At 42.2% G+C, this 27,995-nt stretch overlaps 1 protein-coding gene across 1 annotated transcript; it reads left to right on the top strand.

Annotated features, from left to right (window-relative positions):
* The first annotated feature begins 6,231 nt into the window (after positions 1-6,231).
* On the top strand, positions 6,232-24,589 carry AQP1 (aquaporin 1 (Colton blood group)). The gene is made up of 4 exons (XM_041486740.1): positions 6,232-6,723; positions 20,758-20,922; positions 21,037-21,117; positions 22,614-24,589. Exons 1-4 carry the CDS (start codon positions 6,334-6,336, stop codon positions 22,791-22,793), a joined length of 816 nt encoding a protein of 271 aa, XP_041342674.1. The 5' UTR covers positions 6,232-6,333; the 3' UTR covers positions 22,794-24,589.
* The last annotated feature ends 3,406 nt before the right edge of the window (positions 24,590-27,995 follow it).

Here is a 27,995-nt window from a genome sequence, read left to right as displayed (position 1 = left end):
GTGACAGCCCATCAGCCTCCCAAAAGAGCAGTTGACTCCTGTGATGGATAAATAACTTCTGATCCCCCCTAGAGGAGTTTGTGAGAATCCAGGTCCAGCTCCACAAAGGGATTTCAGTGTCCAGCTCCATGGGGGTACTGCAGGCTCTGAGTTTTGTACTCAGGGCGTGGCATTCCACTGTGGGGAGCTGCAGAGAGAGTTCTCTTAAAAACGGGTGGCTGGGAGTGAAATGGAGCCAAACCAGGGATGAAATAAAGCCAGTGCTGTATCTGAGAACTGCTTATTGGTAATGGAAGCAAGAAGGAAAAGGAGTCACTCACACAAAAGAGGGCTAGAAGAGACAGAAAAGAAAGAACAGGAATGGAAAACGAATGGAGGAGAGGAGATGTTGCAGTCTGGCTCTCTGTGACCCCAAGTCTGGTCCAGCTGGGCAGAATGTGGCAAAAATAGAGGGAGGGGAATGATGGAATTGCCTGAAAAATAAAGATTTTTATCAGCAAGATAACAAATGCAGAAACTGCATCATCTGAGGGCCAAGATCCAAAGATGAGGGGTGTGGTGAACATAACAATTTATAGGGGTATTCGAACTCAGAACATGGTCTTACATGTGCAGGTCATGAAACAACTGAGAACAAGGACCAGAAACACGACCTATTCTAGAATAATTTCATTAACATACCATTAACATACCAACTCCCATGAGCACACTCTTCTCACCATGACCTGGCCAGATATTTCCCTTTCAGTATCCTGCTTCCCATGGTCTCAGGTTGATGCCTCCTGTATAATGCAACTGAGGCTAAACCACTGTTCATCCAAGATGGTTGGGTTCCCACAAGGAGAGAGGGAGAAGAGAGAGAGGAAAAGAGGGTGTTCCCAGTGGATGATCAGGGAAGAGCTGTCGGTGTCCAGTGGCCTGTGTGGCTCCATGGGCACGGCTCCCGCGGTGACGGCCGCACACGCGGTCAGTGGCGCTCGGACAGCAGGTCCAGGACCCTGGACAGAGTCGTGGTGAGGATGGCAGCCATGGGCTGGGTAGGGGAGAAAGACTGGGAGACCAGGCGAGGATGTGGGGGAGAAGTGGCAGGGTGTGGAATCCTCTGACTCTTCCCCCCTCAGGGAAATCCCCAGAGCCTTGCCTTGGAGAGACTTACCATAGAGTCTCTCCCCACCTGGGCAGACAGAAAGGACTTCCTCATGGTGGTCTGCAGCCCCATTGCCAATCTACATCAGATTGCTTTTCCCATTGGCCAGTTGATCCTGCCCCCCCCAATTATTCATCCCTCATCCCCCCTGCAGATTGCTGCACTTTGTACCACCCGTGTGCCCTCCCATCCTTAAGCTTGTGCACAGCACATGGTCTTTGTCTTTTGTCCCTTGTTCCCCTTTGCATGCTGAAATAAACCTCGCTGGAACTGACCATGTAAAAGCCCTTCTGCCTCTCTTTGCTGAGCTAGCCATGGTGAGTGTGGTGTGTATGGACTTTTCTGGAATTTTGCTTTGCCTGCATGCTTACCCAAGCAGCTTTCCCACAGGAGATGCTCTTTGGGAAATAAGATAGAGATAGCAGCAATCACCATCTAAATCCCACACTGTACAGCAGGGCGTTGGTCAGGGATACAGGGAGGCAGGACACGCATGAGGGTGAGCAAGAATCAGCCATGGCAGGAGAGTCAGAAGGCCAGGACAAAGGAGGGAGCAAATGGGACAAAAAACAGCAGCAAGGCCCAGTGACAGCAGAGATCATTGGCCCAGTCCCACCTTTTTTTGCCACCCATTGATGGAGACCTTTTCATGACCTGGTTGGAGAAGCCCCTCCACAATGTCTCCTTCTGGCTGCCTCATGTGAAGTGCTCCAGGCTGAGCCTCCCCTGAGATGAAACTTCCCCCACTCCTGGCTGCCCCCTGCAAGTGGCACCTGTACACTCTCTCCCTCACTCCCCTCTCATGTCTCTGACACCCCTAACAGTTAGGGTTGAGACTAAATCAAAACCAAATTGGATCATCACTCAGGGAGCAAATCCAGCTGAGCATCTCACAAGAGAATTTTCATCAGCTGGCAGATGGAGCATGCGTGGGTGCTGAGACTGGCTGGTAGTGAAATCCCTGGAGAGGGGGAAGTGTGTGAAATATTCCATCTTCCCCAGATTAGGAGTGTTAAATCAGGGATTCAATCTAAAGCCCCTCCCAGTTTGCTCACACTGACAGGTGTTGGTTGTGATCAGGCAGCTCCTGCAGAGAAATCTCCAAGCATCTTTACCTTGTTTCAGTTTTCACCCTGTACTTTTTACATCAGCAGCATGGAGAGGTTCTGCTTCTATCCAGAAAGTTATTTGAAACCAGGAAGCAGCTCCTGAGTGTTGGTGCAAATCTGTTGAAGTTTGTACGTGTTATTCTTACAGGAGACTCCACCTGTGAACTACAACTTTCTGTATGTTTTCATTCTACCCATCAGTGCCCAAATCCTCCTAATTTCTGAGATGTTTTAGGCAGGATACATGGATCTCCTGGCTCTTCCCTGATCCATGGCTTTGCTGTCCTCGGTGGTGGTGAGTGGTGATGGCTCAGAGGGGTGAAAGTCCATGGGCAGAAGTGGGAATTTCTGTTGTCTCTGAAACTGGAGGTAAAAAAGCTTCCTAGAACTGCTGCTTGCCTGCTAAAAGACTCGTCTGGCAGGGTTGCAGTATAACTAATCTTCTCAAGAGAGGAGTAATTGTATTTTGCTGAACTTCCCCTGGATCTTTCAATCATTTGACTGCTGGACTTATGTACATTCCTTCTGCCCTTAGACTTTGACTGTTCCTTCACCTAAGAGGGAAATTCCCAGAGATTTCATGTTAGCCAAGACCAAATTTGAAGTCTCTGACATTTGTTTCTCGTTCAAAAAGCAGAGATCCTGAGCAATCTGATGGGTGGGATCCCAGAGCAAAGCCTACCACTTCAACAAATACATTTGTTTTCTGAATGAAATCTTAAGGGACATTTGTGCTATAGCCCTCCAAAATCTGATTTGTTTCATGCAAAAAAGGAGTCAGCCCTGAGATCTTGGCAATGAAAAACCCATTACTGTTAGCTTGATTTTTCATTCAGCTGTCTCTAGTGTAACAGAATCAAAGAGAGGTTGGGAATACTCTGGTCTAAGTAATCTGTGAAGAAACACCCCTCAGATAAAAAGCTCCTTTTTCTTTCTTGTTTCCAACAGATCTGTTCTTAATTGCCTGTCCTAAACACTGACTTAAGTTTGGCAATCATCTCTATTTCTGGAAAAATCCAAACTTCACCTTTAAGTGTGGTGGATAATCTAAAACCATGCCCAGAAAAGCTGTCTGCACAAACCCCAGCTTATTTGATATGCAGGAAATTGGATTTTTGCCCCTTGTTGAGGGCCTCTGGTGGTTTTGGGGTCTGAGTGTGCTTTAGTTTCTTTACCAAGCACCGGGGTCTTTGCCATCAGCCTGAGTAACATGGGATGGAGCTTGGTTTTTGAAAAAGTGACGTAGTGTGTTGGGCACCAGTTAGATTTGTGTTGTGGTGGACATTTCTGAAGAAGTCCAACTGATGTGTGCTTTCTCTACTCACATTTTCTCTCCCCTTTTTCCTTATTACACTCACACAGTTGTATAATTTAATTTGACCACAATTCCCTCTATTTGTGCAGAGTATTTGTTCTTTTGTTGCCATCCCTTTCTGTTTCCTCACTTGGCGGTTTTTCTATGTACAGGAAAAGTCTCTCTTCTCTTTTATTTGTGCATATTCCCTGTGGTTGTCTTTAATTTATTTCAGATTTTTTTTTTCCTTTTCTGTCTGAATGACCGTTTTGTTGATTTACTGTGGCACCAAGTTCCAAAATACAACAAGAGAGGTTGGTAACATTTATGAAGAGACAAATGGAGAGTCCCAGGATGAAAATGCAAGTGTGAGATGACCAACGGGTTCAACACCAAGGTGGGGCCCAACCTTCTCCTCTTGAGGTACATTTAATGTTTTTGTTCTTCACATGAAGGTCTGGCTTTCCTGGGGTCCTGTCTGTGGCACAGGCCAGTCAGGGAGACCGAGAGGAGACTGCAGAAATCAGGGGAGCATTTTGCAATACTTACCCAGTCTGTTTTCACACCTTCTGAAAGTTTTCCTTGGAGGGGTTCTTCCTCACCTTATCAGTACTGATACAGAGGTGGCTTGGTCATCCAGTTCCTAATTGTAGGAAGAGGTGAGTAAAGAGGGAGTTTCCTGTGGACACGGGTGACTATCTGGGCAGCTCCATCCCACAGAGGCCAGTTTGGGACACATGGAAACTCTTGCAAACTATTCACGGAGCACTGCTGTCTCACTTCCCTGGGATGTGTGATACATGTTCTGCCTGGGTCTTGGGCACCCTCTTGGAAGGACCAGGGAAGCTGATCACTGGGGATCTTTGTCTCAGATAGTGTTTGAAGTAAATAAAAAGTTCCACTGGACAGGATACAACTACAATCAACTGTATCTTATGTTAAAATTCCACTATGTTCCACTATTTGGCTAAATTTGATTTTTGATTTGTCTGTCACATTGTTCCTCCTTGAAGTCCCACTCTTTATTTTTTCCTTTTTCACTGGTACAGTCCTGTTGTGTAAGTGTATCATAAAGCAAAAAGGAAATAAAATTGGCTATGTGAAAAATCAAGAACATCTGATGCCTAGAAAGAATAAGAACTTGGGTATGTCAAGCTGCAGACATCTGGGCTTTTATTTAAACTATTTTCAGCTTTGTCACTGAATCATCTTTTGAAAACCAAATGTATTTTAAAACCCCCCTTATTGGCTGTCTGATACTAGCCAGGTGTGTGTTCAATTTTTTCCTTCTTCCTGGCATATTGTCCACATGAAAAAGCCTTGAATTAATTTAAGAACAATTCAGAAGATGTTACCAGTACATTAAAGAAAGAAGAGAAAAAAGAGGAGGCAGAGAAGTAGACTGCTTTTAAACACCCATCCTTCAAGAGCTGTGCCTGGGGAATTACCTCCTGCCTCTGGAACAGATTTCCCTTAGTCTGAAGTCAGAGCAGACCCTGGGATTTACTGGAGACACCCACAGCTGTGGAGCGGGCAGGGACCTGAGAGCTCAGGGGTTAATCTGAGCCGTGTGTCCCAGCCCCTGGAGGTAAAGCCAGGCACTGAGACCTTTTGCTCCGAGAGGCTCTGGCACTGCCGGGAGGTTCATTTTGTCAGCAAAACCAAGCATGTAATTTCCCTTCTCCCTTGCTGTCCCCTCTGTCTCTCTGTCAGTCCAGTCCTGTGGCTCAGCGGCAGCAGAGTCTCCCTGGTGACAGCCAGGACAGCTGAGCTGACCTTCAGCAGGGTGGTGAGAGATGGGCTTCCACTGTGGGACCCGGGCTAGGAAGCCCCCAGATTGGCTTTTTTCCTGCCAGTCAGACGGGGAAGGCTGGGGAAACCCCGAGACACCTCCGTGCTTGGAAGCAGAAAAGTGAAGAAACGACATAAATTAAAAAAAAAAAAAAAATTAAAAAAAAAAAAAGTCATCCTTGGCATCCAAATTACATGCATTTAAAGCTTCCAGCTTACCACAGTGTTATGGCAGATTTACACAGAGATTAAAAATGATCCCTCACGAGTGAACACCAGCTCGTGTGAGCTGTGTAAATCCAAGAGTGTCCGTACAGCCGCCAGACTTGGCAACCAAAACATCTCCGAGTCCACAGAGCCAGCAAAAGGGACATTTCTACCTTTTTTTTTTTTTAAACGAAACAGAGCTACTGAAGCCTCTGGAGTGTGGATTTAGCTGTCAGTCTTATTTACTACTTTCAGCTGTTATCTGCTGCCACTGAAGCTGAGCGTGAATAACTTACCAGCCTGCACTGATAACTTTGCTTTCTGTTTCAGCTCCAGACAGAAATCCCATCAAAGCTTTCATCCCCATCCACGCGCTGAAAGATGACACAGGAGTTAAAGAAGTGAGGCTGAAATTCCTTAGGCTCTCCTAAAGATTTTTCCAAGAATTTTAAAAAGCCTCTTAAAAACGGTGGCAGAGACCGAACGCCGTTAAGTGAGGGGAAAAGAAAAAAAAAAAAAAAAAAAAAAAAGGAAGAAAAAAACTTTGGCAGGCAAACAGTGTCTTACATCAATCTAGCAGTCAGCATCTATGTAGATGTTCTTTCCTCCTTTTGTGCAACACCCCTTCCCTCCTACAGACCACCCAAAGCCCTATAAATAATCCAAGGACTGTATTTTTCCTCCAGATTTCTCTTCAGACCTCAAAGGGAAAATATCAGGCAAAGGAAGGGAGAGAGGGAGAAGGGAAAGTGAGGAGGGGAGAGAGAGAGAAAGAAAGAGTAAAGATGGCTAGTGAATTCAGAAAGAAAATATTCTGGAGGGCAGTGGTGGCTGAGTTCCTGGCCATGAGCCTTTTCATTTTTATCAGCATTGGCTCGGCTCTGGGCTTCAACTTCCCCGTGGTGGCCAACAAAACATCAACAAGGTCTCAGGACAACGTGAAGGTTTCTCTGGCTTTTGGGTTATCCATCGCTACCATGGCACAGAGCGTGGGCCACATCAGTGGGGCGCACCTGAACCCAGCTGTCACCCTGGGGCTGCTGCTCAGCTGCCAGATCAGCATCTTCAAGGCGCTCATGTACATCCTCGCCCAGTGCCTGGGGGCAGTGGTGGCCACTGCCATTCTCTCAGGAGTCACCTCCTCTCTCCCAGGAAACTCCCTGGGGCTTAATGCTGTAAGTAGAAACTTTGAATTCCTCCTTTCTTTTCTTTTTTTTTTTTTTTTAGACTAGAAATGTAGCAGCTGTAATTTACTAAAAATGTAGGGGTTCTGTCGGTGCTGGTCAACCTCGGAGAGCTCGACTGTTTATTGTAGGAGAGAATCCAGTTCTGACTGATAACCAGGATGTCATAGGGATGGTCCTTCCTCCCCACCCTCATTTTGGAGCTTTAGGACATTCTGGTCATGATCAGTTTTGCTTATGCTTAGTTTTGTACTTCCAAGTTGCTGAAAGGTGGCTTTTGATGCCAATTTAATGCTGAAATCACTGGTAGTTTTATGATTTTAGTGGTTCTGAGGGTCTCTAAGGTGACATGTTGATTAATGTGCATACATCAGTGTTGTTTTGGCTTCTGTGAGTGTTGTTAATTTTCATTACTTAACTGATGGTTTGTGTATACTGGTGGTGGCTGCTCTGAAAAGCCATGGGAGCAGAGAGGTGGCAGCAGGAGGAATCCCATCCCCAAATGTGTGAGCAGTACCTGTTGCATTAGGCAGAGTGCTCAGATCCTGCCTGGCAGAATCCCAGCTGCCCTTTCTGTGCATTTCTGGGAAAAAATTGGAGAAATCCTGAATTCTCACGTCTAAACTGGAGGAAAATGTGAGGCAGCTACAGGTAACTGGGGTGCAGGTTCCAGTTCTCTCCCGGCCAGATGCTCACATCACGCTGCCTAAAAACTGCCTGGCCACAACTCCTCCTCCTCAAAATGTCATTTTGCTGTTTTTGTTGCAGAATAATAGGAGAGAAAAAAGATAAATACACTTCTAAACTTGAAATCATCCCACTGTCAGTGGGGACAGTGCTACAGCCATGGCAGGACACAGTGCTATAAATGGAAATTCCTTCTGGTCACTTACTTGACCTGATCTCTTAAGAACAAATATTTCACTTATTTTCCTTGGCCCCTTTCTTTCAGGATATTCCTGACTGCAGTTTGTAAATTGAGTTAATTTGAAGTCTTCTGCCCATTTGAAGTCACAAGGGTATTTGGGGCATAAAACTGCAAATGCAACATCTCTTCTGAAATAACTTAGGCAAAACAGCAATATGGTTTTGCATACTGTAATTTGACATTACAGTTAATTCAGAACTTGAGTCAAGTTTTTAAAAGAGAATGAAATTGGATATTAAGGTGATTCCTGGGCAGCTCAGTATTATTCACCCTCGTGTTACTCTGTGAGTTTGCTGCTCACCTCCCTCTCTCCGGGTGCCTGCAACTATCCCATCCTGCCAGTGCTTTGGAAATTTTGATGGGTTAACTCAAAACATTCTGGGGAAGAAGAGCAAATAATTTTATTGACTCCAGAAGGCTCTGGCTGCAAGTGTGATATGTGATCTTTTCCTCTGAAACCACTGACAGAGGGAACAGCTCAACCACATGGGACAGGGTGTCTGCCCGAGTGGTTTCCTCGAGAGGTCCAACTGCCATTAAACACGGGAGGTCTGGTTTTGGTAGCACTTAAGCTTGGTTTTTCCCTTTTGCTTCCATAAAATCCTGATGACTGGTTCCTTCCTCTAACCAAGGCTCTAAACCTGGCCATTTGTGAAGGGGGGTGAAGCTCTCCTTGTCCATCAGTCAGTAACTCCTCAAGTTACAAAGGCAAAACCAGGCAGGGTCAAGTCTCTATCATATAAATTTTACAAATCAATCAGAAATTTCTGTGCAATGGAATAACAGAGACTATAGTTTCTAAATGCTCTGATGTCACTGTTTGCCATTGGAAAATATTCAGAATTTTGTTTCTTTTTTCTTTCGCATCCACCTACAAATGTTCTGGCTGGAGGAGCAGTGGGGAGACCCCCCTGGGGATAGTGAGGGCAGCAGCTGTTCTGCCTTGTGAGGGAGAACTAGAGAGGAAAGGAAAGCAAATCCATTCATTTCCCAGTGACTAGCATGGAGTGCCTGGGGAGGGAGGGCTGAGGGGGAACTGGGTCTGAGCCCAAGGCAGGGGGGAGCAGCAGCAGAGGGGCTGTGCTCGTGCAGAGCTGATCTCAACGGGGCACATCCTGAATCCACAGCACCGAGGTGCCTCCTCCAGCAAAGAACTGGCAAAGACAAACCACAGAGTTGCTTTTATTACATTTTTTAACCTGAGGATAAGAAGTGGAGGCTCAGAGCTGGCGTCCCTGCCAGCTGCTCTCTCTCCTGGCTGTTCTTCTGGATAACAAGGTGTGGATTCCCTGCTCAGAAAAAAAAAATTGAAAGAGAGTGCTGCTTGTTTGATAAGGTTGGGAAGAGGGTCTGGATATTTGTGACTTTGTTCTGACCCTGCCGTGGTCTTGGAGAGGTGTTTTCACAGGAAAAATGTGGTGGGGGCAGTGTGTGACGGAGTGAGTGGCCATCCAGTATTCCCAGTGGATACTGGGTGGGGCTGCATGCCTGAACTTGGATTTCTCCTGCCTGGCTGCAGGTCCTGCACTGAGGGACCAAGCTGAGAACCCATTTCCACTGGCTGCTCTCTAGTCCACAGAGAACGAGGGACAAAGAGAGGCGCTTCAACCTCTAGATCTGTTGAGTTGCTTCCAGAGACACCCAGCTGCTCTTTGCCATGCTGAGGCTCCAGGCTTGGAAGCCTCTGCTAAGAATCCAAAATTAAGTGGGATAAATCCCTGTCTTTCTCATTGCACAAAGGGCAGAAAGGCAACACAATCAAATGAAGCACAAAGCCCAGCCATGGATAGTACAAGGCTGAGGAGGAAGAAGGGAGGATGAAAATGCAGGATGTTCCTTTAACATGTTCAGTATTAAGTCTGGTTTACACTAAGACAAGCAAACCAGTCACACATTAGGATTTTCATCCAAACTTTGCTTAAGTCAACAGCCATATTTTTAGTTACTTTGGCTGGTCCCAAGTAAGACATTTTGGAAGACACTCAGAGGTGTATTTAGATTACTGAATCCTTTTAACACACTTAACTTCCAATATATTTTACTAGTGGAGTGGGTTCCAAAGTAAAAACTTTGAGAATTGGAGAAGCTGCAAGAGAATTATTCAGTGTGTTTACTCTTCTAAAAATTTAAATATTTTTCCTTACATCATCTTGTATCTTTTTCATTTTTATTTTTTTTTTAAAGTTGGATTACTACACGTTACAAATTTCCATTAGGTAAAGCTGTAAGAATAGAGAATACCAGATCCAAAATGCACTCATCTGCCAGCAGAGCTGGCTATTGTCTGGTGAGGACAGATCTGGAGTTTGGATAATGGAACAAACTACTCAGCACAGGCAGTTAATGAACAACAAAGAGCTCAAGCAGGAAAGAGGGGAGAGAAGAGACTTCTGTGCTGTGAAGAAACACAATATTTGCTGTTAAACAGTGTTCATCTGGAAAACTCTTAGCAAACTTTTAAAAACATGGTCAGAAAATTTCTTTAGCTCAGGTTATTTTATATATTTGTATCTATTTGTCGATCCATCTATCTATCTGTAGATATATATATATATATATATATATATATATAAAATAAGCTGAGCTAAATATATAGGTATATATAAATAATTAGAATTTTGTGACAAATGCAGACACTGCTTCACAATTTTCACAATTTCATAGTTTTCTGTATTTTGGCATAATGATGAGAATGCCAGGAAATGTGTCCCCAAACTCTATAATTTGGGCTATAATTTGGAGACTATTTGAAAACTCTTCCTTCGAGTTTATGATGAAAGATATTATTTTAAAAGTTATAAGTGGATCAAAAATTGTGGGCAAGAAAAACAGACCTGAAGGTAATGTTGCTCGGGTAGATAAAGGGAAAAGAAAAACAACCAAGAATAACAAATAGGAGGGCTTGGGTTTAGAAAACACCCAGTGGACTGATAAATGTTGTTTGTGTAACTAAGGAGCTCTCTGGAAAAGCCAGAGGAGATCTGTGGTCAGTGGATTCAGAGGTCATTTTAAGACAGGTGAATATTCATAGGGATGCTATTCCTGGAGCATGGAGAGTCACTTGCTGCTGGAACACCCTTTGAATTTCTGCTGTGACTGGCTGTGTCTCTGCTGCTCCCTGGGGCTGCCCCAGTCAGGATCAGTGGTGGCAGAGTTGGTGCACACAAGGGTGCCATGTCCTTTGGGGATAAACACCCCGTGTCCAGCTCTAGATTTATCAAGGGCAGGGAAAAAGGAGGTCTTGGCTGTCTTTGACTCCTCATACTAGGCCAGCATCTGCTGCTTTGACCTTTCAGGCTCACCAAAGGCACACCACAGAACCACAGAATCGTGGAATAGTTTGGGATGGACGAGACCTTAAAGATCCAAGCTCCTGCCATGGGCAGGGACACCTCCCATGAGACCAGATTGCTCCAAGCCCCATCCAACCTGGCCTTGGACACTGACAGGGATGGGACTGAGTCCTCTTTCCATAACTACTCCCACTTAGCTGGATTGTGATCCAGCAGCATCAGAGCAATTTGGAACCTCAAAGCTGGAGATTTTTAGGTTTTCTTTCCTTTACTGACTACATACTCCAGTCTTATTCTGCCACTTGGGGAAGATGAACAATCTTTTATCTCCAGGAGAGTGGAGCATAGGATGTGATAAGATATGTGGATCCTCATCATCTGCAGATGATCTTATCTCTAGAACATCCATGCTGGTGAATTTTCTCCCAGCAAATTCCCAATTTGCATTTCCAGTGCAAACATAATTTTGCACCAGCACTGGGAATTCCCTTTCATAGTTGAGACCTGCCACACCTTTTACTGCTGTTTGTGGGTCAGCACTGAAGAGTTTATCCTGCTATTCCCCACTGGATACTTCTCTTCCTTTAGAAACTTGTCTTAAAGGGGATTCCCCATGGGAATCACCACACTCCCCACATTTGGTCCACACCAGTGGCCTTCTCACCATGGGGAGCAGGACTTGCCTGGTTGCCCTGGATGACTCAGTGTTTGCCTTGTGATTTCCCTGTCTCCTCGTGCCCGCGCCCTACGAGCCCATTCTCCAACCTCCAATTAAACAAAGCCGGCTCGAGTTGGAAGAACATCCAAAATAAACTGAGAGCTTGACAGTGTGAGGGGACAATTGAGTAAGTGATGCTGCTTTTCCTCTGAGTCACTGTGGAAAATTGCAGCTCCAGAGGTGCTGCTGGATGGACGAGACACGCAGCTGAGATCCTGACCTTTAGTGCTTATTGAAAAATTCTTGGATGACTTTTTTTTTTTTCAATGCAGATAATATTTTGTGCCTTTCTTAAGGCTAGGATGGTGAGTAGCTTCATTCTCCCTGTCTCTGCCCTCTGCCCTGCCTATTTTTGATCCATGCTAGGCTTCTCCTGCCAGCCTTGCCTCTGCTGGCACATCTGCATGCTTGAGGACTCAAACATTCACAAGGGACAAAAAGCTGCTGCCTTTTTAAAATGAGCAAAATGGTTCCGGTACATGACATTGATCTGGGATTTTTTTATTTCTTAACAAAGGCTGTCACAACAATAGCTCATTGTTCACTGTCAGTTTTTGCAGCAGAGGGCTTTTAAGGCTTGCCAGCATTGTGCTGAGAGGCCCCAGGCAGGGCAGGTGGGACACAGGAAAGGCACCTGCTCAAAACTGGCCACGGTCTCGGCCTCTTTTTAATGAGTTCACACAGTGACAGCAGAAACATCTGGGCTGAGATGTAAACCTGATGGTTATCACCCATCCCCCAGAGAATTTGGGGTTATGGCTCTAATCCTTATCTCAGATCTCAGAGCTTTTTATCTGATTTCCATTTCCATGAAGATTTGCTTAGCGCCTCTCCACTAATAGAGCCATATCCCGGGATTTTGGCAGGGAGCACGGAGGGATGCAGCAGCACAGCCTTTTCTGGGGCAAGGAGAGGCCCTTGGTGCTCATCCTGCTGCAGCCCTGTCCTTTTGTTCTTGAACAGAGGAGGTCAAAGTGGGTTTTGTGCCACTGGATCCAAAGATGTCCATTTGGAAATTGCTCTACAGGTCCCAAACTAAAGGTTCTCTTCATTTATTTCTACTTAGAAATGGTAGAAATTCCTGAAAAGGGTGTACAGGGGTGTTTAAAACAGTGAGTTGTCATAGATCTAAAAACATTATTAATTTCGTAGGTTAGTTAATATTGTAACACAAGTGGAGTGGGATTTTCAGAGAATGATTTTTTTTTGTGTGTGTTAGATCAACTGTCAAATAAATAAGATTAAAGTAGAACTCATTTTGCCACCAGCCTTCCTGAGTGGTCAACAAACCATTAAAATTGGTTTCCTTTCCACAGAATTCTCTGGTTACACCAAATATATTTGGGTGTTCTGTGTATATTTGTGTATGTGTTTGCACACCCCCAAATACACTCACACACCAGAGACAGATGGGCAGAAAGATTCTTCAGATGAGATAAACCCAAATTTCAATTTTTAATTTAAATTAATTGAAAAATTAAAAATTATATCTAGGAATAGGTGTGGGTTCTGAACCAAGATCTGACATTGCAAGGACCACAGCCTGAGAATAAATGGAAATGTCCACAGCAAGAGAATTAATATTATGGATCAAATCTGGTTAAACTGGTGCAATGGTAAGAAAAAAAATTTAAAATCTGGGTTTTTATATCAGGGCTCATGGGTTCTAGCAGTTAATGTGAACATTTAGGGAGCTGAGAATAACATTTCTTTAATCAGAGAATCCTAAAAACTATTACTATCTATATAGATATTTTTAAGTGAAGCATTTTTAAAGTGAGGATACCAAACCACATCACAAGTACTAAAGGAAGAAAAGATAGCCCCTGAAAAATTTCCTGTTTGTCTCCAGAGGAAATTGCCTGTTTTCTTTAGGGCAGTAGGACATTTTTGCTTATTTGTCCATTCTCCAGCTGAATGGAGAGAATTCAATAACAGAGGGGTTTTTACCTGGTACCACATTTGTCTCCTGGAGGTTTTTCTGGCCTGGCTGGGAACATTCTGAGCCCTGAGTATTTATTAATGTGTAATTGGTGGGAAAATGCTGATCTTCCTGGCATCCAGAGCTGGAGCTGGTGTTTGACTGCTGCAGCTCCATTGAACTGAGGAGATCTGAGGCTGAGGCACGACGTCAACCTGTTAAATCAAATATACAGGGCCTGACAGGCATCCTGGAGGAAATTATACACAGCAGGAGGGTGAAAATGTGGCCTGAGAGCTCTGCAAGGCACAACTCCTGGACTAGAGAGGAGTAAAGAAATCCTCTGTGTGCTTCCCCGGACGAGTCCTGCGCAGCCCCTCTCTAGGAACCGCTGGGAGTGTCACAGAAAACTCAACTTTTCCAGGCTCTCGATGCTAATTCTGTGCCAAGTGGAGTCAATGAAGGCTTTCAGAGCAGAAATGTGGCACGTTTCCTTGCCCATTTACACACACAACTCCTCCTGTGGGCCCTGTGCTTGGAATGGGTAAGGTCAGGTTTGGCCCCTTTTCCTTCCTTTGTTGGGACTTCTTGCTTGATGAACAAGGTGGAGAAATGGAGGAGCTGGAATTGTCCCCCCAATTCCTGAAATGCATTGCACAGCCTCAGAGATGGTTTTTAACCCCATGGAAATGCCAAGTCTTCAATGCTTATTTATGGTTCATAAATTTTGAGAACTTCACATATTTTCTGGAGTTTGTCTAGAAATATCAAATGAATATTACTTTTGTGAAAATGCCAACAACCATACTGTGAGGTTTGTACAAATCCAAGTGTTATTCCAGTAACAATATAGAAAGGACGTTCCTATTTGGCTCAAAATTCAGATATGCCCAAAATTCCCCACTGAAATACTATCTCCTTCTGGCTGGTAACAGAGGAGATAATAAACAGCTCTGTGGTATAAATGAGTGCTTCAACTATTACAGAAAATTAACATTTTGCTTGGGTTTGTCTGGGTAAAGAAAAAAAAATACAAAACCTCACAATTCCTCATCCTCTGAATAGAAGTTGTTTATTTCTCAGCAGCATTTCTCCCAAGCAACTTTCCCAGAGGCACATTAAAAAAGTAAAGTAAAAGTGTAAATAAAAAAAAAATTGTCTTTATCTGACCAGCTGTGCTAAAAACAAGTGCTGTAGAGGAACTTTTACTGCCTGCCTTGTTCTGACATACAAATTTTATGTGCTCTGGTTTCATATAATGATCATTCTCCCCTCTCTCTCTCCATGGCACTAAAACACCAAGCCCTGGATAATTTCTCCTCGGCCTGCAGAGGGTGGGAGGAGGGAGCTTAGCCTCGTTCCTGGAGGGTGTCTGCTGCCTAAGGAACGGAAAATATGATTTCTGCTTTGGGAATTGAATGAGTCCCCTTTAGAGCTCTTAAGGCTGTATTTATAGGAAGGATAATCTAGCAGAGGACAATGTGTTTTGTCCCCAGGTTCTGCTGAATGCTTCCATTGTTGATGTAGGATACAATCCAAAGCTAATTTATAAGCAGCTTCTGAGTTCTCCTGTTGTATAATTTTAAGTGAAACTCTTTAGATATTTGCCTGTCTCTCCTTACTAAAGAAATGAGACTTTTGTACTCCCTGAATCCCTAATACTCAATTAATGGGTATAGAAACATCCATTTCAGAGTGATACTGTTAAACAGCAAGCGTAGAAGTGAATAAGAAGTTAAACAGCCAGGGATGAATATTTGAATCAATTCTGACTCTCACTCAAGGTTTATAGCTATGGAGATGTGGGATAGACTTCCAGGAGAATAAAGGTATGTTATCAATATGGAAATCATCAAGTTCTTTTCATGACAGAGCTGGAGCTGAAAGAGTGAGAAAAGTCAAACAAAATGACAGGCAAGACAGTGGGATGTGTTTTGGAGGGAAGTAGGGAGACGCATTTCTGAGATTACATTTGTATAACATCCCATTAAAGAGCTTTGCCAGCCAAACAAATGATAGCTAGTTGGCATAAAAAAAGAATGATTAATATTTCAAAAGAGTGGGGGATGAAGAGAGAATGAACCATCTAAACTATTGTTAAGAGTTTTCCTTATTCAGTAAAAGAAGGAAAGTCAAAGAAGGGAAATTTTAAGCTATAAGAAGAAAATGCTGTAAGACTACAAGAATTTACTTAAATAAAATGCTAAATTTAAGAAAAATGTCTGCCAAAGCAGAGAAAGGTAATAATTTCGGTAGGATGGTGAGGATATGCAAGGAAGAGAAGTCCTAGCCATTAAAAATGCTGTGGCTTAAATTTTCTCCCTCAAAACCACACCAGCAGACTGGGCTTGCTCTGGTGTTTCATAAGAATTGGGAAAGCTGGCATTCCCCCCGCTAAAAAATAGACTTTTGCAATACCAGAGGCCTCTTTTCTTTTTAATTTTTTTTTTCTGGAACCATGAGAAACTAATCCCTGTTATATGAAAGGAAGCTGGGCCCTGGAAGCTCCAATCCAGGGCTAAGGGTTTGCTGGATGAGATGGAGCTCAGCCCCACGTGATGGAACCACCTTGCATAACAAAGTGTCTTATCCATATAACGGGAAACAGGTTTGAACTTGATATACTTTCACTGGTAATGAGAAAAATATGAAGCCACTAGAGAAGTACACAGTGGGGTTTACCTTGGGCCAGTTTAATTTCCTGTCCCCGTTTCTCTTCCGAAGGTGGACAACTCATAAATATCCTGTCCTAAAAAAAAAAAAAAAAATTAAAAAAAGAAATCAAAAGGAAAGAAAACATACCATTAATTTGCCCAAATGATTGCTGTGGGAGTCAGTCAGCTAAACATGGCAGTTAAGGGCACTTCTGGGAAACAAATTCTGTAGTTCCCATCTCCTGTGTGATGTTATGGAGAGTTGGAAGCGATGTGGCCACTGCCCATTTCCTAAGACATAAAGCAGGTGTTCTTCTCAACTAATTGCCCTCATGTTCATGTCTAGATAATGTTTTTTTGGGGTTTAACACTCCTCATTTGAATGTCTCTTGAGCCACTGTGCCTTCTTAGTTTCCAATCAGTTGCATCTCAGGAGTTTTCAGAATAAGATGTGACTTCTGTACACTTACTGAATTCTGGTAGACTTTTATTCCACAACCTTGTCCAGATTCACAGTGAATTGAGGGGGAAAAATATTAATCATGGGATTGTTAAGGCTGGAAATTGTGGAATTCAGCCCACAGGAAGATGCACCTCCCTTGGGGTGTCTACATGCTCTGCTTCTTGTCTGGGAGCTGTGAGGTTGAGGGGGAATTACTCACTGCAAGCTGATGCAGCCAAGATTGATTCAGCTGATCAGATAAATGTGTCCACAGACAACTCTCCCATCTTGCCAATGATTCAGCCCATTTCTTATGTGTGTTTCTGGTGCTTCTTCTGTCAAAACACTGACATTTGAAATGAAGTTTAGTGGAATTATTCATGTGAACAAAAAAGGAAAAGAAGTCTGTGTAGACTCTCATGGAGATGAATATGGGCTTGTGTGTTTCATTTAACACCTTAGAGCATGTTTGGTTCCTTAAACCTCTGAATCCATTCCTAGATTGTCCCAGGTCTGAAGCCTGAAAAGCTCAGGGACTTGCCATGCTGTTCTCTGCCCTCTGACAATTTTTCTGTCACCTTAATGAGGATTATTGGACTGCAAAGAGAAGATGTCAAAGATTTCCCAGCAGATGCCTCAAGGACTGATGCAGTGCCAGCCCACATACCCTATGACCACTGGTAAGAGGTACCAGTGCAGGGAAAAAGGCTTTGCAGTGTGGGTACAGGTCACTGGAAAGGGTCCTCTTCATGCCAACACTGCACTAGAGGTGGCTGTGTCTCATTTTAGAGCATTATTTTGTCTATTTAGGAACCAGAGACATTGGACACCTTCTATCTTGGATATTCTCAGCAACAGAATGGCAGATGTTAAGAACAGCTGTTGATTTTTAATCAGGTCTCTAATGTGTGGTACTGCTTCCTACTAAATTCAGATGAAGCTTCTGGAGTCTGATATTCTACAAAATCTTCCACAATAGTTCAAAGTTTCCTTAAAAACCTGAATAACATAAAGAAAATGCAAGGAAAGGATGACAAACTCATGTTGGTTGTGTCTCCCTGGTTCTGTCAAGAGCTTATACTATCAGATTTAAAAGATGCAAAATGTTATCTAGGTAAGACTTGCAAACCCTCTTTGACTGAGGATGATAAATATAAATATAAATATAAGCATAAATATAAATATTCACATGTACATTTCAACTTGACAGAAGGGAATGTACCTTCCTATTTTCCCTTTATAAAGCTTTTCTGGGGTGTGCTTGGGATGGTGAACACTGGTGCTGTTCCATGTGTACCATGGATGGCCCAGGCTGCTGCTGCAGGGGTAATTTACCTCTGATAAGGAGGCAAATAAATATTCTGTTATCCTACACTTGCACACTGCAGATCCACAGGCCCCAGCAAAGCAGGACATTCAAGGTTTGCTTGGGTTTGTCCCATTTTGGAGCACAGCCCAAGGTCCTTGCTCTCACAGTAGAATATTAATGTTTCTGGCAGGCTGTGTAACATTACATTGCTGGAGGAAAGCAAAAGGTTTCCTATGATATTTCCAGGCTTTCTTTGATCCCACACAGCCCATCAATAAGTGTTGATTAGCAGGGAGAATGACCTCAAGTCACGTCAGCTGTAGGATGTGTTTTTCCTGGAGGGAAAGGAAGAATATGATTTCCACCTCTCAAAGATAAGGATTATGACAGGTTTTTAAAGGATAATTTTGCTCTTATTGTCTTTTATAGAAGCCCTTCAAGAGAAGGGAAAGCCCAGTGGTTGGGCAATGTTTAATCTTTTAAAATGTCAAGGCTTTGTCAAATGCTAACACTGATGTGTCAGACCTCAGCTCTGGGTTCCCTGGGGTTGCATTATGATGGAAAAGAATTTGGTTTTTTATCTGCTTTTGGGCATATGCACATCAGTCACTTATTTCCTAAGACACCTGGCTTTTAGGTTTGGCCATTTGGCCTTCCAAATGTGAGATAAGATTTTTTCCAGAGGGTTTATAGTCCAGGTTCTTAAATTGGTTTTGATACAAGGAAACACACTGGAAACCTAAATTGTTGAAAGACAAGAATCCCACTGTCTCTAGAGTGAAAAAAAAAGTTTATTTTTAAAATTTACAAAAGCAATAGAATATTAATTCAGAAATATCAAGCATGAATTTCTAGATCCTGCAATTTTCAGTGCATCTTGTATGGATGCATTTATGTCAGACTCATACTTCTCACGTGTAAGTCCTAATAATCATGAAGGTTTCATTAATGGATTTCAGTTTCTACTCTGTGGATGCTGAAGGAACCAAAATACCCATCCTTTCAACCAAAATTCCCTTCTATTTATGGACAAACTACTTCTAGCTCAGAGGATATTGCTCCTGCATGTTAAAGAACAAGCCATAAGAATACATTATTAGTATTACAGAATAGCAGGATTTAAAAATCAGATTTATGCTAAGGAAAGACTCAAATGACTTTTTTCCATTGCTTAGGAATTTGATAGTAAACTTTGGTACAGAGAAGAAGCAAGAAATGTGAACAGCACCTGTGGAAAGTGAAGCAGTTCAGTTAACCATCTTTAAGTTTTAAGGTTTTCCAAAAATTAGCTTTGGGGAAATTGGGGCATATACCACAAAATCAGATTAATAGCAGGATTTCCCGTGGTTTCATTGTTCTGGACAGGTCACAATAACATGTAATTATGTTTTTTTGCCACGAATGACCCAGCAGTTTTTAATGCAAGGGCTCTGACTGATGTGATAACCCACTGATAGCACAAATTAATATAAGTTTTGCAGAGCTTGCTTCCTACTCTGGGTCACATTCTCAGTTCCCTGGCCTGTGGCCAAGCTCATGTTTCATCCCATCCATGCAAGTGAATTATTTCTGCATAACATCAAGGTATTCAGCTCAGTAACAGACTTGCCTTGACTTAATGGAGACACCACTGAATACAGCAATTAAAAGCAGAACTCAAAACTTGTTATAACCTAAAATTGTTTACCTCCATGGTTTTGTGTTAGGCACAAGTTTTTAGCAGTATTATATGACAGCATTTCCTGAAATATGACAGCATTTCTGCTCTGTAATGTCCATTTAAATGAATCCCCATGGTTTCAATATGCTCTACAGCACTTACAAGAAACTGCTGATTTCATGACTAATAATACCTTTGGAATATTTACCCCTGACAGTTTCAGTTCTTCTAGATCATCTACTTCAATAGGAAATTGAAGCACTCCCTTCAGCCCCTTGGGATTCCTTATCTGGGGAGTTTTTAAATGTATCCCAAAGTGTGAAATGAGCTTCATTTTGAGTCTAAGGCATCAAAATGTAGTTCAGCTGTGAGTTAGGTGTCTAAACTCTTTGTAGTCAAATGAGATTTGTTAAAAAAAAAAAAAAGGCAGAGCTTTCAAATTGTCTCCTTCATTTCATCAGGTGAATGGATCTTATATCCATTGACTGCACCCTTATCTGTGCAATTAGAGACACATTGATTAATATTAGTATCTAGAGACGTTTTATGTACTTTTGGTCTTCTGTCACATCTACAAGTCTCCCATGAACTCCGTGGAAATCTCAGGGTATTTCCTGTGGCATTAGAGGCATATTTTCAGGCAATTAATTCACAGTATAGGTGAAACATTAATATCTTAATATTAATGTGGAAGTCCCTGAAGCAGTGAGTGACTGTCCTGAGGCACCACAGTTCACTTCTGAAAAGTAAACTCTGTTGGAGGTGTCTCTGGCTGATTTGTTTCTCGCACGTAGATCAATTCCACTCTCACTGTGCCCAGTGGCTGAGTGTTCACTTTGGCTGGAAGCAGCAACGACTCAAAAAAAAGAGCTGCTTGTGCCTAGGCTTGAGTACAGCAGGGAGTGTTTCAAAACTAACTTCTCTTAATTTTTTTTTTCTATTTCTTCCTGTTTTTTCCCCCTGTTAAGCAAAAGGAACCCCAGGAGAGAAATGGATGTGCAGGTTCATATTGACGAATTAGATGCCTCAGAACTTTGTTACACTGCTTGAAGTCATGCAGGAATGCACGAAATAACCTTTTCCTTCTTGCCTCCATGCAGCTTTCAGAGGGAATCAATGCAGGCCAAGGTCTGGGAATTGAAATCATTGCCACCTTCCAGCTGGTGCTGTGTGTCCTGGCCACCACAGACCGGAGAAGGAACGACGTCTCGGGATCGGCACCTTTGGCCATTGGTCTCTCCGTTGCCTTGGGCCATCTTCTTGCTGTAAGTTTTAGCCTTCAGAGGTTATATCTGCTTTGTCCCACCTTGGGGTGGGCCAGTGAGATGATGGGGAAACTTCATCTGTGCCTCACCTGTGGTTCTCTTTCCACCTCCTAGATTGATTACACCGGCTGTGGAATTAACCCAGCCAGATCTTTCGGCTCAGCGCTCATCGCCAACAACTTTGAAAATCACTGGGTAAGTTGAGTAAATTTGTTTAACTCACAAGAGGCTCTGAAAACACATAACCTATGAGATCAGAAATATTTCAACACATATCATTAGGACCAAGTCAGAGAGTTGGCATTTTCATTTCATCTAACAAAGAATATTCTCCTTTAAATCCTGACCACCCTCAGGCAAACAAAAAGTCCTCAGGCTCGTTCACTCTCTGTACTTAAAGTAATACAGTAGATTTTTGTCTGGTTATTCCCCTTTATATTTATTTATTTCAAACATTTTAGTTGTTTAAGCCTTATTGCACAGAATCCTGTACTGTGTATTTATGGTTTAAATTAAATTTGTAAAGTGTTACTGCTTAATCTGGTAAAATCTAATTTAGAAAGATTTTTAAGCAGGTTTATAAACTGAAATGGATCATCTAATATTTAAGAGCTAATAAAATGTTCAGCATCTTAAAGCTGAGTGTCTGCTTATGTGTTTTCAAGGATAAGTGCTGTGGAAACACTATAAATTTTAGATTATTCCTTGTGTTTAAATGTGGTTAAAATGAGGTGCTTCACAAAAACTTACTTATTTCACCAAAGCTCAATAAAAAAGGCTGATATAAAGTTGTAAATGAACTTGTGTTCTTGAATATATAAAGAGGGCTTGTTCCAACTCTCCTACTCATGATTTTGGCAGCCAGTTGCAGAGGCACAGGTGGAAATTTAGTGGTAATGCAATGGGGTTGTGAAAATTTTGGGTACGGACTCCATTTTCATCTAAGGAGTAAAACAAAAAGGAGGACACTGGGGAAATTTTGGCAGTGTCTACCACTTGAACATTATTATTAGGACATTATAGGGAAATAACTAAGTGAGGAGCTGATATTTTCAGAATTTAATAGGAAAAATATTATCCTTTGTAGAGACAGAAGAAGATAGATGTAATAATTTGCGTTAAACTACTGATATTGCTGAATAAAAGAAAGAGTTTCCAGACTCAGTAGTGCTTTGGCAAAGTCTTCAATATCTTCTGTTATTTCTAACAAAATCAACTTGTCTACTAAAATCCTATTATTACCTCTCCTTCTAAATTTTAATTTTCTTGAGTGGTTAGGCCAGTTCAGTCACAGCAATATCACCAGCTAAGCACCATCTAGGGGTAAATTAAGCCCCTAATTAAGTCCTTGTTAAGTATTACTTTCAAATTCACCTATCACTGGAATTTAATAGGAGAATAGAAAACTAATGCCCTGTCATTTTAGAAATTATGCTCCCCTGCCAACTCTATCTGGAGTAGCAGAGATGTTTTAGCAGTAGGCAACTGATATTAAATATCACAATTTGACAGCATAGTCACAGTTATTCACCTCTGGGTCTACCACCAACTCAATTTGGTGACAAATTCCTGTTATGCCACATGGTTAAGTAAATATTCAGGTGGACAGGCTGCAAATTTCACTGTGAAAATCCTCAGAGGAGCTTCAAATGCAGAAATACCTGATGCAATGGCTTGGATTTGTATTCCAGATTTTCTGGGTTGGCCCAATCATTGGAGGAGCAAGTGCTGCCCTGATTTACGACTTCATCCTGGCGCCCAGAACCAGCGACCTCACCGACCGCATGAAGGTGTGGACCAGTGGCCAAGTAGAAGAGTATGACCTGGAAGGGGATGATATGAACTCCCGGGTTGAAATGAAGCCAAAATAAAGAAGGGCATGGAGAGAGGCTAAAAAAAAAAAAAAAAAAAAAAAAAAAAAAGCAGCACATTGGTTTCCGAAGATTTTATCAGTGTTATAGACTCTTTGTAAACCAGCAAGCAGTACTTTGTTTTTTTAATTCAATACAGTTTTCCTTTTTTTTTTTTTTTTGTTTGTTTTTACCCCAATCCTAATAGCATTTTTTTATATCTGGGTTTTTTCAATTACAGAGTTTTTAGGTTGAGAAGTCATGACCTAAACAAAATGGGGTGAAGTTTATTTAGGTCACCTTTGCACGACCTAAATAAATGGGGCTGAAGTTTAACCCTTCCCTTGGTACCACCCAATTTTGAGGTATATTTAGCATGGGGGGTCCTCTTACCACAACACTCAGTAATAAATAGTTCCAATGACTGGTTTGTTTCCTGAAAGAATAGATATTGGGGACAGAGAATCATCTGGACCAACAACGGAGGCCTTACACTTGAAAAAACAGTATTTATACAAAAATGCAAGGCTGGCATCTAATACCAGCAATGAATGGGAAAAAAACCAGTTTCAAATCAGTGTCCAAAAGATCTTTTGTAAGGAAAGGTTACTAAAGATTATTTGCTATGTAAAATTACCCATAATTTCCTAAATTATTGATCATATTTGAGAAAGAGGGCCAGGAAAGTTAGGCAGGGATTTCCTGCCTAAGAATTTCCAGACTCACAGGATCTTTCAGACTTTCTAGTGTTTCATTCTCCCTGAACCTCCATCCAGCTGCTTGTGAGGGGAGAATATATGTGACAAAAAAAAAAAATATATATATATAGATATAATAACTCCTGGGAAGTAATAACTAGAATTCAAATTGAAGAGTAGCAACAATGGCAACAAGAGCGATGCGGTGTCAATTTGTAAACAGGATCTGATGGTTCCTGTGACTACTCTGATTTTGTTCACCTTGTGAAATTTATCATGTGATTTAAAGCAAAACAAGGAGAAAAGAAGTCCCCTTTCTCACTGACCCTATTCCAACAGCCAGCGCTGTGACATTCAGGGACCACAAACAGATGAACACACGGTATATTTTCTAATGAGGGACAAATTCATAACTGTAAGTCCATTTTGAGGGTGGTTGCTTTGTTTTTATATATATATATATATATAAATGTTTATATATATGTTTTATACAGAAAGCCTAGTGTACTGTTTTGTAAGAAAATAAGAGCATAAAGACAAGTGGAAAGAATTGCAGCAGTGCTTTGCAAAATAAATGACACTGGAAATGAGAAAGAAAATTAACACTCTAAATGACGTGGAAGATTATTTTCTGTTTAAATTTGTGTGTGTGTGTGTGCTACTTATGATTTCCTGAGTAACCCAAAGCATTAGCTGTTCCTACCTACTAACTATAGAATATAGTTAAAGCAGACACGTGCTGATATACTTGTTCTGCACTAAACAATTTTCCATAAGAAATGAGGCCCAGAGGAACTGATGGAAAATCAGCACACTCCATCATTCAGCAAAACCCCCCAGAGGTAATGGGATGGATTCTCCTCTCTGAGAGACAGTGTGGGATTGGGAGGTGAGGTAGGATTGGCATAGGAATTAGTATGGGTTGGATCATTTAATCAACTTGAGCAGTTGGACAATAAAAAAAGAATAAAAATGAAAATACCAGCAAAATAAACCGGAATATATTTTATCTTTCTTGTCTGCATTTGGTGTGCTATCCCATGTATTGCCTATGTACATAGAGCATGATTGGATTTTGGGGTGGTTTAAAAATAAAAAAAAATCAGTTGTGCTAACATACAAACTGTTCATGATTCTTCATTTTTAATTTGTCACCATTTTTACGTGGCCACCTGTAAGACTGCCAATTTCTACTTTTCCACTCTTCACTTGATGCTTCCCTTTAGGGAAAGGAATGTTCTTTGTTTTTATGGCAGGCAAAGCAGACCCTCTTCCAAATTATACTTAGAAATTATAATTTGGAAGTGAACTCTTCCAAATTATACTTAGAAATTAAGCAGAGAACCAGGATCTTGTACCCACTTTCCAGAATATCTTTCCAATTTGATCTGCTGTTTTCCCAGTACCTCCATTGACTCCAAATTAACCCTTTTTTACCTTACAGAATGTCTGAGGCAGAGAGAGAGAGCCAGAACAGTTGCAGAACTCACTCACAGTGAATAGTTTATTTTGACAAATTTCAGGCAACTTAAGAAAAAAAATGTGAAATTCACAATTTGTTCCTGAGCCTACACCTTGCAAAGAACTTGCCTTATTTTTTTTATGCTTCAGAGCCCAAAACTGTGAAGACAAAAACCACTCTCTTTCCATTTGGTTTGTGATAGGACTGCATCATATTAGCTGCTCTAGCTCATGACCATTAAAATAATAAATAAAATAGATTGAAGATATACAATAATTACACTAGTGAAAAAAGAAACAAAAAAAAAAAACCACCAAACCCACATCAAAGAAAACGAAATGTGATTTTTTGGTGTATTTCATAGAATCATTGAAAGTTTTGTGTTGGAAGGGACTTTAAAAATCATCTAATTCCAATCCACTACTGTGGGCATGGGCTATTTCCACTAGACCTTGTATTCATAGTGACAATATTTAAACAATTTACAGTAAAGCTCTTAAGAAAAAAAAAAGTATTTAAGGTGAATTCCAGGTTTAAACCCCTCCATTCTTCTTAAATAAAGTGAAGCTCGATGGTGTATTTTAAAGTGCTTTTGCAGCACTTAGACCCTGAACCAAGAGCAGGGATTCAGGCCATGGCTGCTAATGGTGCTCCCACTCCTGGCACAAATGGTTTTGCTTTGCGCTAGACAAGCACCCTTCAAAGTTATCATCGGCTCATTAAAATAGTTGAAACATACCCAGCAAAGGAATTAAAGGCATGAAGCAGCCAGTATCGAAACTGCTAACAAGTGTCAAGTGGGCAAATGTAATCGCCCAGAAACTCAGCAAAATGTCCCTGACAAAGCAAGCCTGGGACGTGGCTGTTCAACCAGCTCCTGTGATGTCTGCACTGAGAGCTCCTGATCCATGGACTATGGGGGCTGCCTGAGCCCTGGAGATTCCCTGGGCACAAACCTCTGTTTGTCACACATTCTAACAGGAAAAGGCCATAGAATCCTAGTGATGCCTCAGGTTTTAGCTTTTATATTTTCAGATTCTGTGCTGCTTTAGTGTGTGGGTCTGAGCTTCACATCAGGGCATGGTGAGCTCTGTGCACAGAGCAGGGAGACAAAACAATTCCTGCTCCAGCTGGGCACCAAGGACAAATGATCCAAATCTCAGCCCAAGAGCACAAACCCCGTGGGCTGGAGAGAGAAAAACAAGCAGGATGGGAGTGCAGGGACTGAGCTGGAATGGGACAATGAACTGCAATGTGCACATGGAGCAGAGCTGATCCCAGGGAGAGACCCCGTGAGCACTCGTGCATTTTGGGACCATTTGGGTTCATCCTGGGTGCAGCCCTGGCTGGGCTCTTGTGCTGCCCAAGGTGCATCCATGGAGGAGATCCTTTGAATAAATCCCTGCTTTATTCTTTAACTGTGTCCAGCCTCTGCCTTCTCAAGGCATCAGTTTCTGGTGACTGCAATAGGACAGAAGGCATCTGGAAAAATCCCCGGACCAGAGCCAGAGGAATGCTGTGCACTGGAATGGAGCTTAACTGTCATCCAGTTCCAAACCCTAGGAACACCTAGGGACTCCTTCCACGACACCAGGTTGCTCCAAGTCCCATCCAGATTGGCCTTGGACACTTCCAGATAGGGAGCAGCCACAGCTTCTCAGGGCCACCTGTTCTAGGGCCTCCCTACCCTCTGAGTGAAGACGATAAAGGCTGGATGCTTCCCAGGATTATCCAGGAACCCCCTACCATGGTCTCAGTCCCACAGCATCCCAAACACCCACACTCTTTGTAAAGGAAAAAGCACAAGGAAACATTCCCAAATCCTGTATGGGCCATCCCAAATATCCCAAATTTTCCCTGGGCAAAGCTGAGCAAAGCAAAGGTGATCCAATTTGCTTTTTCTGAGTGCAGGTTGCCATCCCAGGAGTGTGCAGGTGTTCCCATTCTGTGGTTTGCACAGATGACAAAGCATCCTCTGCTTATTCCAACACAAGAAAATTTACAAAAAGCCTGAGGAAGGTGCTTTGGATTCATCCCTGAGAAACCCCTGTTGCTCCACTGACTCTATAGGCAATCTAGGGAGATTTGGACCCTATCTTTACCCACCTATCTTTAGAACTAAATGCATATTTTGCCTCCCCATTGTAACTGCTGTAAATTTAATTTTGGATTTCATCTTGCTCTACATAGACTTTTAGCACGTGCAAGGAAAGAAAGGCAATTGAAACTTAACATAATGACAGCCAGCACTCCAGGAAGCTTCCATTGTCCTTCCATATCCACCAGCTGCACCAGTCACAATTCACAGCTTAATGTTTTTAAAAATTAAGGTTACACAATAATACAACTATAGAGTTTCTCATCGTATTTCAATGTTTTTGCTGCTTTTACCCAGCTGAAGTTTGGATGTGCCAAGTATCACACAATAAATTATATTTGGAATATGGATGTTATAATCCTGGACGTGTGTAAACATCTGTGTGCAAACATTTGTGTCAAGAATGGTTGTGGGTTCCATTCAAACTTGATGCCCTTGAAACAACTAAATTCTTTTGTATATAAGTTGTCTGATATTACCTAAATTAGCCCAGAATTATTTCTAGGGGCAAATGCATAATTTCATAGACTTTCCAAAGCTGAATTGTGAAATAGAAACTCTGCTTAAATAGATTAATTGCTAATTAGGCATTAGCCATCTATGGGATCACTTTGCTTTAGGTTCTTGAAATTAATTTGCCAGGCAGGGCTATGAATGATGTTCCTGAGAAGGTACATCCCTGTAGAATTCAAAATTCCCATTTGCTATTGGAAAGTAAAACTTTCCAGGGACCTGTACTCCTCACCACTCCCAAGTAGCCATGGATGCCTGCCCGTGGCCATTCCTGTTCCTCTACAGGCCTGCTGCCTGTAATTCTGTGATAAATTACTGTATAGTCCAGAATTTGGTAAGGGCAGAGCACAAAATAAACACAGGAACACAGAATGGATGGAGGGAAGTGACACACGAGGTGACTGGTTTGTGGATTTTAATAGCACTCAGAAGATTCATTCTCCTTTCACCTT

This window comes from Pyrgilauda ruficollis, unplaced genomic scaffold (assembly GCF_017590135.1).
Source record: "Pyrgilauda ruficollis isolate IOZ18807 unplaced genomic scaffold, ASM1759013v1 scaffold12, whole genome shotgun sequence".
Classification (NCBI taxonomy): domain Eukaryota; kingdom Metazoa; phylum Chordata; class Aves; order Passeriformes; family Passeridae; genus Pyrgilauda; species Pyrgilauda ruficollis.
Note: the sequence above shows the minus strand (reverse complement) of the source record. Positions and strands in the feature narration are given on the sequence as shown.